Here is a 13,158-nt window from a genome sequence, read left to right on the forward strand (position 1 = left end):
GCGAGGCCCGCCACTGTCGCACGTCGTGATCGTGGCTCATGACATGCCACACGCCAATATCATCATCGTCATCATCGCCCCTTCCGGTGTCCTGACACTAGGCAATCAAGGTTTCACCCAGGATTGGCAGTAAGGAGGCATATAATACTCTGTGCTTCCTCTCTCTCTCTCTCACCTACCACCTTCACTCTCCCCAACGAAGCAACCATTCCGAAGACATCGCCATTACCTTCACTCTCGTTCCAATCGCACCTCACCCTTGGCCTCACAATGCATTTCTCCAGGTCTCTTCTCCTAGCCTTCGTCGCCAGCGCTTTCGCCCAGGACGTCGGTTCCGCCATCAACTCAGTTATCTCTGATGCCACTTCAGTCGGCGGAGATGTCACGTCGCTAGCAGCATCGATCGCCTCGGGTGCTACTTCGGTGGCCGGCGACGCAACTTCGCTGGGAGGATCACTTGCTTCAGATGCCACGTCGTTGGGAGGATCGCTCGCCACATCTGCCGCCTCATTAGCTTCGTCAATCGCCAGCAGCGTCCCTACCGGCGTGGACTCGGTGGTCTCGCACCTCACTTCCGAAGCTGCCTCAGTTGAATCCAACGCCGCATCAGTGGCCTCCAGTCTTCGATCCGAGGCTGCCACCGCTGCTCCGTCCGCACAAAGCAGTCTCGAAAGCCGCATCAGCAGTGTCTTGTCTAGCGCCAGCTCCCGGGAGAACAGCATCCTGAGCAGTGCCGGGGCCGCAGCCACCTCCTTCCGTACCTCAGCCACAGGTGCAGCCGCAAGCCTCACCTCAGCCGTTGGGAGCAGCGCTTCGGCAGCGGCCACAAGTGCGTCTGGAAATGGTGCTGTTGGTGGGTATGTTGTCTCTGCAGCGGGAATTCTGGGGAGTGTCTTCTTGGGAATGGTAGTTCTTCTCTGAGCGTGAATTGATCAGGAATAGGGACAAGGACAGGTCTCCTTGTGCCACAATCCGATTGTCTTTGTACGGAACAAAAATGTGTTAGAGTTGCATAAATCGCATAGCAATGGCGTCAAGATCGCACCACAACGTATAGAATCTACACGAGACAGCCTCATGGTGAAATCATGTTACTTCTCCTTCATGCTCTTCATGATTTTTAGCTTTGATCGTGCGTAGATATATGCTCGTCTAGGATAGCCTCTTGTTGGGGGCAGGATCCAGCTTGAAGCATATATTCATCAAACAACGTGTATTAATTGATAGCCAAGTGTGTAGGAGACGTCACTAGGTCTACGGACCGTGCAGTCTGATATCAGCTTGGCCATTCTGGACCGTTGTGCTAATTAGTTTGTTTTCTCTCAACCGGCAATGCCTGCGCTTTCAGTGTCCGAGTTGACAGCGAGGTTAGGCAGCGTAACATGACAAGAAATACGGCAGGCTACATCATCGAGAGCCTACCATAGCAAGCACTCATGCAGAAGACAAGGTGAGCAGCAGGGCGTAGTGGTTCAATCTCTCAGAATGAGACTTAGCTAAGAGAATCCCTTTCTGTTCTCCCGCACCCGCAATGAAAGAGTTGTCCATCTATCCTCTGACGAACGAGGGCGACACAAGAAACAATCACCCACTCCCTCACAGAAGGACAAGGCATGGCTGAAAGCTGTGGGCGCGCCTTTCCCGGGCAGCTGACCCACCTCGCCTCACCTTAGTTTTGCCTAAAGGCAACCCCTGGAGATCAATGATTGCAATGCGCTCTGGTTTGCAGATGAAGTACTCGGTAAGCTGCCGATTCCATCCAATATTCCCCCGGTGATACGTCATGGCCATTACTCCTCCATTCTGCCACGCAAGGAGGCGTCCATGAACTTGCATAATCAGGTAGTTAGATCGTCAAAGTCCACAGTAATTGGGCACCGGCTGCAGAGTGTTTGCTTGCGGCGTAAGGCGAAGGACTTCATGAAGTCAGTGGCTCATACCCACGTCTCCTTAGAGGCAACCAGAGGTTGTCGAGATAATTTCTCGACCTGAAGAACCAGTTCAGCAGTATTGAGCAGCGTATGTTCAATATATGAGCAAACCACAAACTCAGGCAGGTACTGTTAGATGACATTGGGCAGGAAGAGACCCAGGGTTGCGACTTAGAATAGTCGCAAGTAATGTCACAGCAACAGAGTGTAGAATCACGACGGCATGCATTTTTGCCACAAGCATGTTCCCGAGGAGCCCAACGACTGCACATTGAATGCCGGAGACCGGAATGAAGCAAATGCAGAGTAGTCTGACTACGTGCAGATTGCTCCCAAACGAGACGTCGAAGATGACGATCTGACTTGTTACCGAAGCCACATGTTTGACATGTCTCGGTCTTTCTAGACACATTCAGGCTGCTAGCAGTTATTGCGGTACTCCATACTATCCTTGGAAAAGGATAGAAGTACTCCATATGAGGCGATGACCAAGGAAATCAACTCTGCAACAGCGGAGGGAAAGGCCGAGGAAGATCTGCGCTCTCGTTGGGCACAAAGTCACTTCACCTGTCGCTGTCCGCAATCCAAAGCGGAGAGATGTTCCAAGGGCAACTGATCGACGCCGTATAGTCTAGAGATGCACGTTTGCCACGGCTATACACGGCATTTTGATGTCGTCGCGGGCAGAGGTTATTCACGTGATGGTGGTACACGCAGCACACCCGGCTGCGGCGGTCCTGTCGAACTCCAGTTTCGCCTCGTTTTGTCCGGGCGCGCATGATCGACAACGGCGAAGGTTGGGTCCGAGGCGCGGGTTTCTCAAGAGCATCACTTTAGAGTCTTGCAGAGAAGATTCGGGTCGTAAAAATGGATACATCGTGGATGCTGCGAACTCTGCGGCGGGTCGGTGAGCATCCACAGTTGGGCGTCCAGAGCTCCGTGATTGCTGATCAGGGAATTAGCACATGGAATGTTGCGTCTATACTCAACGACCACCATCTATTTTCCCAGCCATGGAGGCAACACTTGGTGGGTGACTGTGAGACGAGTTGAGGCCGAAGTGGCAGCGTGACAGTAGACGTGTGTGGCGCAGGCGCAGGAAAGAATGAGGCGTCTGCTCGGGCTTGAATGGGAAGGATTCTTTGGGTAGTGGCCGGCCCTAGGACAAACGTGGCTCATCCGGAGGGTTGGCGAGATGCTGGGAAGCGATCGCATCCTACGCTGCAGCTAATACTAATACCTGGTAGTTAGTGCCTGTCAGGCTGGTCAGCTTCATTATTGTTTCACCAGTGGTGTGGTTGGAGGGTTGGAGAGTTCGGCAACAGGGAGCCGGTAAGTGGCAGGTCAGGTTTCAGAGAGGAACGCCAATCCCCAAAGCATGGGCTGTGGTCGTCTGAACAATTTCCCCTGGAGGCGCCTGAGCATACTCTGTACTGTAGCCGGGCGGGATGGCGATTGCTGGCTGCAGCTCAGTGGTTGAGAGCACGCCGTATTGTATTGTTGTGTCGGGGATGTCAATGTGACGGTGGCAAAAGAACAACAATGCATCGGCTAACAACAAGGCGCGATGGACGACTGGAGATGTTATTGAAAAGGACGGATAGGAATGTCACACTGGCAGTCGGCTGCAGGAACAGGAGCTTTACGATAGGCCTCTGTAGCCTGGATGGCAGACGGCGTTGGCGTGTCTTTGACGCTGGCGCTGGCTGGCGCAGGCGGAGTGCAGTAGTAGGGTGCGGAACGTGCGGTCTTTTGCCCAGTACTTTATCCCCGCACGGTTGTGGTTGTGGTTGTGGTTGTTTGTTGACACTGACCATAATACCCAAATCCGCGCCCAGGGCTGGACAACGGACCTCCCTAGGTGCCTGGGTAGGTGCCTAGGCGCTCCCTACCAGGTAACCTACCTACCTACCTAGGTACTGCCTACGCGGGTGCACGTCATCCCTTTTCTCCTTTCTGGCTGCTTCCATTTCCATTCCTACCGTAATTGCTGCCTCCTGCTGTTGCGTTGCGGTTCCTGATACTCTGCAGCACTAGGCGATGCATCCCGCTGCCCAATGATGGATTCCAGATCCCCTAATCCCTTCCTTCCTGTGAGTCTGTTCCATCCCTGCAAACGGTGCCAGGGTGACGGGTTTGCTGCCTAAACTCTGCCACTAGCACACGCCCATTTTGCAATCCCACAGCCTTCTTCTGTTTCCACCCTTCAACAACCTTTCCACCGCGCCTTAGTTGCGGATACTGAGCGTGGCAGGACTCCCAGACCACGCGTTGGGAGTCCCAGAGTCCATTGTTACCTACCTGGCCCTTTCCGACTTGCACTCGTCATCTGAGTCACTGCCGACCCTTAGTTCCAGTTGCCTGATGCTAGCCTCCGTCTGCCTGATGCCTCACCAGGCTTCACCTGCTCAGCCCGGCTCTTTCACGGTGACTCCCCATCACCAGTGTCCTCTATAAATCAGACCGAATTCCTTCACAACTTACCCCCTTTTACTACCCGGAATTCCACCGAAGAAACACACTGAACCAAAGCCGCTGGTTACAGTTCGTCCACCAACACCTCTGCGACTAAGTCCTTCAGCCCCTTTGCAACATTCTTCGGAAACCGCCCCCACCACCCATCATTGCCATCACCACTTATAGAACAACGCCACACCTCCCAAAGCCTTGCTTCTAGACCTGGTCACCAAGCATCCTGCCTCTGGCAACCTGTCTATAATATCCTTCGGTCCGGCCGCAAGGTTGCTTCCACGCACACAAAGCCACGTTCTAACCCCTGACGCTGGCCCTCGCCAACCCCTGCCAACCCAATCCTCTACTCCAACACCACTTCACCACCAAGCCCGACACAATGCCTCACTATCACAGCTCCTCTAGCTCCAGCAGCGGCGGAGAGCGAGTCTACCACAACTCACGCCGAGAGGATCGCAACCGCAAGGACACTCGACCGGTGCCAAAACGTGAAGTTGTCATCATCCACCACCACACCACCACTCAGGATGATCCCGTACGCACCTCTGACATGGTCCACAACCGATGGAAATGAGCCTCAACTTGTCGCTCTGCCACAGAACAGCATATTTCTTTCAGCTCGACATCAGAGCGAATGATTTTGGACATTGGACATGAGAATTTTGATACCCAACAAGGGAGTTTATGGAATAGATACCAAAGGGGGTTCATGGAGTTTATGCACGTCCCTTGTTAAAGATGGACATATGATGGTCTTTAGGGTACTCTTGAAGAGTTTGAGAGGTTGGCACACACAAGGGATTTATCTGTGACGGTGAAGGCCATCGAGATTGCTCTGGCATTTTTGTACCATTTATGTTCTCCGGGGCCGCTGGTTACGTTCCCAACCCTCCTGGCTGACGATCAGCAGCGATGGCATTGTCACAACAATTTTGAGTTAGAAGAGAAGAGAAGGACGCAAGTCTTGTGTGTGTACCTTGTACTCCGTACCAGCTGTGGTATCACTCGTTAAATTGACTATCTGGGTTATGCCTTATCGTGTTGACTATCAGCCTATCGATAGAATGGTGGAACATGCCTGTACTAGAATTCTAACTGCTGTTCTGTCAGTTGAAGTCTTCACCTGTTTGAGAAGATTGTCCCGAGCTCTACTCCGTAGACCAACCCCTTGTGTATCACAACGTTTGTCCCGGGCAATAATCGAAAACATCTTTGAGGCATCAAGATCGTCATGCAAAGCGGCCAATGGGTGGAATGTCCCCAAGTGCGATCTGCACTGCCCCCGTACTCCAATGAAGAATGACGGGTGAGGCGGCGGCTTAGCTCTTCACTACTGTGTTCTACGGTGACATCCGCCCCCAGGCTTTGGGTGCCCCTGTAATTTTAGTTTCCTCCACCAGCAGCACCATCCTCTGTTTGCCATCGTGTCGACCCCCGACTTCAAGGTACGGAGTACAGTACGCTGGGCGGATCCTTGACGGGTCGTAGGACAGTGCTGACTTGCAACATGAGTAATAGCATTGCGGTGATTGTATGTTACACAGCTTCCTCCTCCATTCTAGAACCGTTGTGCCTCTCCTTTGCACCCAAACGCAATCGACTACGCAACAATCTACAAGTGGTTGCGTTTCCACATCTGCAGGTGCCTGCATTTCCTAGCTTCCAATACCGTCGGTCAGCTGGCATCGGCTACTGCACACTATGGCAACGACATGCCGAAGCCACCTCGCAGAGATCACGCGCAGCTACGGTCTGGCAGCCCCGAAGTACCATGCATGAGGGTCTTTCCGACTCGCTACGAACGGACAAAGAGTGATGATTCCTTCGGTCTCGAAGCCACCGCCCTTGCGGCAACAGCCATGAGTTACAGTCCTCCACGTCACACGGATATGCTGCAGGATCAAGGAAAGATGAGCCAAGGTCGTTACTACAAGTCCTGTCATGTGCTCGAAGGACTGCGGTGTACTTTCTCCCTCCCCCTCGCTCCGTACCAACGATTCTCCGTCAATAACCATTTTCCACGCCACAAGATTGTTTCTGCAGCGTACTCCCTGACACAACAATCTGCTCCTTACATGCACACCAAATAGAAGGAAACATGCCAACGCTCCATCCCCTGCGCTCTCTGGGGTGGCAGTGCAAGGAATCTATCGCAAATTGTATTGGGCTCGGAGATCCCAGGTTGTCCTCCTGCGACATCTGTTTTGTGCCTCCAGGCTTTGCATCGGACTTCAAGATCCTTTCCATCTTCCACCAGAGTGACGGCTGAGCGGGAGGCTGCTGCATCTGCAGTGGTTACCGTGGAATCAATGGCTTCACAAGCCCATCCGAGCTGAAGCAAGAGCCCGGAGTCTCAGCGAGTTCCCGGTGCCATACTATTCTATGAAATCTCTATGCTTCTGTGATCCGTCCTTGGTCTTCAACCATCGGGGAGGCCAAATGATGTTTACGTGTTTGAATGAGTTCGCTGATGAATTACATCTAGGATGTCTGCGGGACACCAGATCTCAAGTTACACGGCAGCCTGAGCCTATCCCCTCCCCCAGCTGCCGCAGTCAAGATGCTGCCACCCGCCCCTGTATGTGATGAGCCAGGCTCGGCCCAAATAACAATGAAAGAAGGGCGCCTTGATTGTCTCACTCTGCTACCGAAGGCAATTTCTGCTCTGAAAGTCCGTTGATATATTTTTGGCTGTTGTCAGTTTTCTGGACCGCTTTCTTTCTTGCCTTCCTGAACTTCCTTAAGAGAGCCACCATCACATCCAAGTTTCCTACTCATCCACTCGAGGACATACTACCTGCGGGAGATAAACAATACCAAGACAGCACCAGCAAGCATCCTGCTGAACTGCCGCCCCGCCTCCGGCGTCTTACTACCCCGCCACCGACCAGCCGCTTCCTTTTTGCACACTCTCGTCAACCTCGACTTCATCGGAGAACCCTCCATCACTCTGTCACACACTTTTCCCGACATCCCTCGCGACAGTTTTACTTCGAACGATTGCGTTGATCCCGACACTCACTATGGCCTCGATTGCTGCTGTTCTTTGTGGAAAAGTCCCCCATCATGTTGAATTCATGGTCAAAAACCTTGTCCCAAAAATCGAAAGTAAGTTCCACTTCAGAGAACTGACCGTTCATCTCTACCCTGCTAAGCTGCACGAAAATTGTGTGACTGTTGCCGCTAACACAGAGTAACAGTTGTCCATGCCTGCGCAACGGCTGACGCGGCCGTTTCAGAGATTCCGGGTCTCCTCAAAGGCAATGTAATCACACCTTCATCGGGACTCGGTACCAATGCCGAAGGCTCCAACCGGTCGGATGTGAGTCTGATCATCGTGGGCGGAGGCTACTCTCCGGAGGAGGTCGAAGCGATACGCAAGGCGGTCGATTCTGTCAAGGCGATGCCGTTCTTCATAGCCGATACCAGCAAGACTCCACCTGGAACGGGCCCTCCATCAACCGATGCCATCAAGAAGAGGATCATGGATAGTGTCGAGGCGCAGGAGAAGGAACACGGAAAGTTGGTTCCTGGCTTGTACAAGTTCTGAAGCCATGAAGGGGGATCGACGCACCGCTTGTCTTGTCTGGGGGATCGGATGGAAGCATGCAAAAGATGAGGATTAGGTAGTTAGATCGATCGATCCCCTGCGTTCTGTCGATGGGGATGGTGCCACCCGGCGCTCAGCCTGCCTTTCATTTCAACAAATGGAGAGATTAGGTAGCTAGCTAGATGCCTGACCTGAGCAGTGTCATGCTGGTGGTAAACCCAGACAGCATACCTACCTTACCTTACCTGATTAGCAAGTACGGACGGACAGGTCATTAGGCTGCATGTCCATGCACTTGACTGACTACTAGTGGTGCTAGGGTAGTAGTATATCTGCGTATCGACACGACTTTCTTTCGACTCGTGAGCATTCTGGACTATCCATCTAACTACTCCGTAAGGTCCTGTACCTACCTACCTAGTTAAACTAAGCGACTGACTGACTAGCTGATGGAGAAATGATACTCGTACTCGTAATGACTGATTGACTGATTGACTGGCCTATCTGCCGGGCATTTCTTGCCTCCAGTCTATTTCTCACCCTGTTCGTTTCCCAGCTCCAACTCCAACTCCAACCTGGTCCTGGTAAGGAAGGGAGCTCTCGCTCTAAATCAAAATCAATAGCATGTGATAACTGAATCGAAATCGAATTGAAATGGAATACAAAGAAACCCCTATGAGAGGAACAGTGTTTCGAAATCCCACGAGAGTAGCACAGGTCATCATCTAATCCAAACATAACAGAACAGCACAGCATAATTCCTCGCTCGCTCATTTGTTCAATATCACCTCAACGCCGGTCAGACGCTACACAGTTTATTTCAGCACGCTCCTGCGCCTCCTCGAGGAGACCATTCTCCTCCATCCCAAGCTTTTCGTGGTGTGCGCCATTGTAAACCTAGGTCCAACGTAGTCTTCTGGTCATCAGTGTCATCAACAACGTTGCCGCCCCTTAGTTGGCGAGCACACCGTCTTGTGGACCGGTCGGCGGTCGGCTGGCTGCCAGGTTGCACTGTCGGAAGAGTCTGACCTCGTCCTCGGCGAAGGCGCCAACCACGCTGTGCAGAACGCCGTGGTTGTTGAACAGCACCAAATCGCCTTCCTGCCAGTCATGGGCGTAGACGAGGTCTGGGGCGATGCCGGGGCGCTGCAGGGAGTGGACGAGTTCACGGACCTCGGCGAGATTGTCGAGGACCCGGCCATCGCTCAGGTGGATCTTGCGCACGACGGACGGATGGATCTGCAGGGCGAAGCGGCCGGTGACGGGGTTGCGCCAGGCCATAGGCAGGATCTGGATGTCGGTCGGGTGTTCGATGGTCGGCAGCGACTCGAGCGGCACCTCCTTGCCTTCCGATACCATGCCCAGACCGTCCGGGCGCGACTTGGCCGTCGAGATCCACACATACGGGTGCGGCGCGTACTCAATCTTGGAGGTCAGCACGAACTCCTTCTGCTCCGGGCTGAGCCGGTCGAACATGGTGTAGCCGGACACGAAGGCGGTCGTGCCCAAAGGCACCTGCAGGGTATCGTCGCTACCGTCGTCGTAGAGCAGTGTTTGCTTCCGGCCGCTGGGCACGCGCACCGCCAGCAGCGACGTCACCAGCGGCGGGTGTAGCTTGCCGTACAGCGCCGCGTCAATGTGCCAGCGGTAGAAGCGTGTGTAGTCGAGATCCTGGTCGTCGGGGATCACCGTCTGGTGGAAGGTCCGGTGGTGCGGGTGTCGGAGCGTAATGTTCTTCAGGCCCTCGAACTCTTCGACAAAGCCGTTGCCGATGACCTGGACTTCCGGCTGGTGCGGGATCGTCTTGAGATCAGGGTGTAGAATGGACCGCTTGGCATCGATCGTCTTGCCGTGACCGTACGACATGGCTTCAGGATCGAAGCGGCGAGTGAGCTCGGCTTGTGCCTTGGGCGTGAGCTTGGACTGTCCTTTGAGGCAGACGACGTTGTGGTTGTATAGAGCATCTCGAAGGGTCTTGAAGTCGGCATCGGACAGGTTGTCCAGATCGACGTTCTCCAGGAGCGCTCCGAGCTCGGGACTGGAGGGGTTGATGGGCTGGACAGTGATGCCAGGCATTCTTGCTTGTAGTTCTGGTTAGACTGGTGGGGTATTGGATTGGGATAGACGCGAAGAGTGTAGAATCAAAGGGCGAGCCTGTAGATGTGTCGAAAGGATGGTCTGTAGAAGTTGCGAAATCAACTCGAGAGGAAGAGGGGGAAAGGGGAGTCTTTATATGCCCAACGGCGAGGGTGATCTCAACCTACTCCGTACTCTTCACTCGTATCATGGCAGCCTCGTACATGAATCATGAACCTGGGCGGGGAGTCCCTAACATGTGAAGACACCAGAGCGAGGATCTGACTCGTTGGAGGGCGGCGATGGGATGTGCGATGGGATCCACAGCAGCGTTGCAGCCCGTATCGCAGCCTGGCGAGGTTCGGTGGCTGCCGAGTGGCGGAGGAGCAGACATCGAACATGGCACTGATAAGGAAAAATGGCAGAAGAGGCAGAGACAAGAGAGACAGACACGGCCAGGGCAGCAGCCTGCGCCCCGGAGCTGCCAAGCCCCCGGTACGACGATGTACGAGCCATGACGGTGCGGCCCGCCACTTCAATATCATCACCTCCTCCATCACCTGGCTTCGCTGTCCATCTTACATGCCAGGGCTTCTTTCTGCCTGGATGGGAGGGAACTGTTTGGTAGATTTCCCTTCATTCAGCGCAATATCAACCCACGACCCTACAGGGCGGGATGCAACTATCTGATATCGGAGTCCGGAGTCTCCCTCGCTCGCCACAGCCGAAAGCCTTGTCCCCAGGTCCCGGTGTGGATAGGGCTGTGAGCGGGTATTCAGTGTATATGGAATGCTGGAGGTCCATTGTTAATGACTAGAGGTGCTCACCCAGAGCCTCAACCAGCAAATATGCCCGGTGGTAAGGGGTGAGCCTAAAAAAGGGCTTAGTATCAAGTTTCAGCCCGATGTTGGCGGCATGGTGCATGTGGCTATGCAAATGACTGGTGTGAATTGGGGTTCTGCCAATTTGGATCTGCATCTCTCGGCCTCGAATATCGAGGCCTAGGAGGTGCTTACGATTCAGGTCAAGCGCTGACAGCTGTCGTGGTCAGTGGTCACCGGTCATGCTCAGCCCCAGGGTCGGCGCCGTGGCTGCCATTCACTCTGCTCTATCTGCGTGTCTTCAGGTGCCCACTGCCTTTACCTTTTGCCCTGCCGGATATACAGTGGTTGTCGCAGCTCTGATGCGTTATTCCGAGGAGGCCGCGCCTGCTGTTGCGCAAAGATGGATCAACACAGATTCAATGTTGAAGTCAATGCGGGCAAATGAAGCTGCCGAGTTGTTATGGGTTACCTGACAGTGTGAGTGAGCCCAAGGGGGAACTGATGTGAAGGAAGTTCCTATATCCTGACGTACTCTTGTGTTGGGTGTTGTAGATGGCCATTGAATATCATGAGTGCAGTTCCACCTTGCAACCTTCCGCGATAAACATGACCAGTGTCATTGTCTGCTTCTCAACCCCGGTCAGCTCCACGATTTCGGTCGGCGGCAGTTTGATCACGGGAAATCGTTGGATTAATCGGACGATGGTGTATGCGGCTTCAGTTAGGGCAAAATCCACTTGAAAGACACGTCAGCACTAAAGTCGGCCCGTACTTGATGGGGAGACAGATCCATACTGCCCAAGCATATCCGTGGGCCACCGTTGAACGGTAGGTAGCCCCATTTGGCGTGTGTGGGATCGTGGTACAATGGCATGTCTTCATCCCATCTCTCGGGACGGAAGATCTCGGCATCCATCCCATAGAGATCCGGGCGACGGTGCATTGAATAGACACTGTAGGCGACAGCAGAGCCTTTGGGAATAAGGATAGGAGACTTGCGGTCCGGGCCACCGCCAGTGGGTAAGATTGTCGTTGTTGTGGCCGTGCGGGTGTTGACAGGAACAGAGGGGTAGAGACGAAGCGCTGTGTCGAGTCAGCTCAGACCTCTGTTGCTGGTTCAAGGCGAACGTCACACATACTCTCCTTGACAACATTGTTGAGGAAGCTCATGTTCCGGAGATCATTCCTGTCCAAGTCAGGCCTTCCTTGACACGTCTGAGCGATCTCTTCTCGCAATTTGGCCAGAACTCTGGGATACCGGACCAATGTGAAGCTGGAAAGCGCGGTCAGCTGGGAAGCCTTAATTCACGGGTACCACGGGGAGTAGCCATACAATGTCCATGAAAGGAGACAGGCCGTAGTGTCTCGACCGGCCACCAGGATGTTGATGATTTGGCTTCGGAGGGCATCTCGATCCGGAATCTCCATGGAGACGGCGCTCAAAAAGGTGTATTTCTCTTTCTCTGCCTGATCCGCGCTGTCTTGTTTGATCTTCAGGTTTTTCTCAATAATCTGATCTGCAAACCGGTGAACATTATCGCATGCTTCCCGAAATTTCCTCCCACCAATCAACCAGTAAAGATCTAGGAGCCGAAATCGCTTTGCCACGTATTCTTGTGCAATGTTGAAGGCATCGGCAAATGTCTGCTCGCCCGCGGTGTCGGGCGCCCTCAGGCTTCGAACAGATTCTCCAAATAGAAATGCAGTGGTGGTATCAAGGGTCAATCGAAAGAAGAGAGGCTGTAGATCGACAACCCCTTCTGACCTTGGGATGGCATCTAGGAGGTCGTCTACGGCGTCGCGAATGACGGCCAGATCGTCATACTGCTTGTGGGCAAATTGTGGCCTGAGCAGTTCTCGCGAGTGTTTCCAGGCCGCCCCCTCCTGGGTGAAAATGCCGTCTCCGAACATGGGAAATGTAATGTCTCGTCTTAGGCCCATACTGTAATCTGAAGACCTGTCAGCCATCGACATTGGAAGGAGGAGGAGACGCCCTGCTACCTCTGAAGTTAGTAGCCAGCATAGCCTCCAAATTGGCCGGTTCGATGGTTCCGAAGGCCTTGGTCCCCAAGAACACCTGCTCTAGGGTACTCCCAGTCTGTCGAAAATGGAAGAGAAAAAGCTCCATCAGTCTCGATTCTGTGTTGGCTCTGAATATCTGTTCCAGGCGGTCAACACCCCAGGGTCTTTGGTTTTGCAGCCTCGGGGGTGGAAGGCAGCCATGTCCTTCTGCAAGGGCTTTGAAGTCCTGGGCCACTGTCAGCTCGCAGGCCCTATGCCGGGACCGAGATGAGCACGCACTCTA

The 13,158-nt window shown here is 53.7% G+C and overlaps 5 protein-coding genes across 5 annotated transcripts; 3 read left to right on the forward strand and 2 right to left on the reverse strand.

Annotated features, from left to right (window-relative positions):
• Window positions 1-270: 270 nt before the first annotated feature.
• A1O3_08810 (uncharacterized protein) lies at window positions 271-921 on the forward strand (the record flags this gene model as incomplete). Its single annotated transcript, XM_007738906.1, has 1 exon — window positions 271-921. One exon carries the CDS (start codon window positions 271-273, stop codon window positions 919-921), a length of 651 nt encoding a protein of 216 aa, XP_007737096.1.
• A 3,861-nt stretch (window positions 922-4,782) lies between these two features.
• A1O3_08811 (uncharacterized protein) lies at window positions 4,783-4,977 on the forward strand (the record flags this gene model as incomplete). The annotated part of the gene is made up of 1 exon (XM_007738907.1): window positions 4,783-4,977. One exon carries the CDS (start codon window positions 4,783-4,785, stop codon window positions 4,975-4,977), a length of 195 nt encoding a protein of 64 aa, XP_007737097.1.
• A 2,449-nt stretch (window positions 4,978-7,426) lies between these two features.
• On the forward strand, window positions 7,427-7,953 carry A1O3_08812 (uncharacterized protein; the record flags this gene model as incomplete). Its single annotated transcript, XM_007738908.1, has 2 exons — window positions 7,427-7,511; window positions 7,604-7,953. The coding sequence occupies 2 exons, from the start codon at window positions 7,427-7,429 to the stop codon at window positions 7,951-7,953; spliced, it is 435 nt and encodes a 144-aa protein (XP_007737098.1).
• A 951-nt stretch (window positions 7,954-8,904) lies between these two features.
• On the reverse strand, window positions 8,905-10,029 carry A1O3_08813 (uncharacterized protein; the record flags this gene model as incomplete). The annotated part of the gene is made up of 1 exon (XM_007738909.1): window positions 8,905-10,029. The coding sequence occupies one exon, from the start codon at window positions 10,027-10,029 to the stop codon at window positions 8,905-8,907; it is 1,125 nt and encodes a 374-aa protein (XP_007737099.1).
• A 1,390-nt stretch (window positions 10,030-11,419) lies between these two features.
• On the reverse strand, window positions 11,420-12,981 carry A1O3_08814 (uncharacterized protein; the record flags this gene model as incomplete). The annotated part of the gene is made up of 5 exons (XM_007738910.1): window positions 11,420-11,589; window positions 11,649-11,936; window positions 11,993-12,126; window positions 12,187-12,802; window positions 12,855-12,981. The coding sequence occupies 5 exons, from the start codon at window positions 12,979-12,981 to the stop codon at window positions 11,420-11,422; spliced, it is 1,335 nt and encodes a 444-aa protein (XP_007737100.1).
• Window positions 12,982-13,158: the final 177 nt, after the last annotated feature.

This window comes from Capronia epimyces (genome assembly GCF_000585565.1).
Source record: "Capronia epimyces CBS 606.96 chromosome Unknown aczIQ-supercont1.8, whole genome shotgun sequence".
Taxonomy (NCBI): domain Eukaryota; kingdom Fungi; phylum Ascomycota; class Eurotiomycetes; order Chaetothyriales; family Herpotrichiellaceae; genus Capronia; species Capronia epimyces.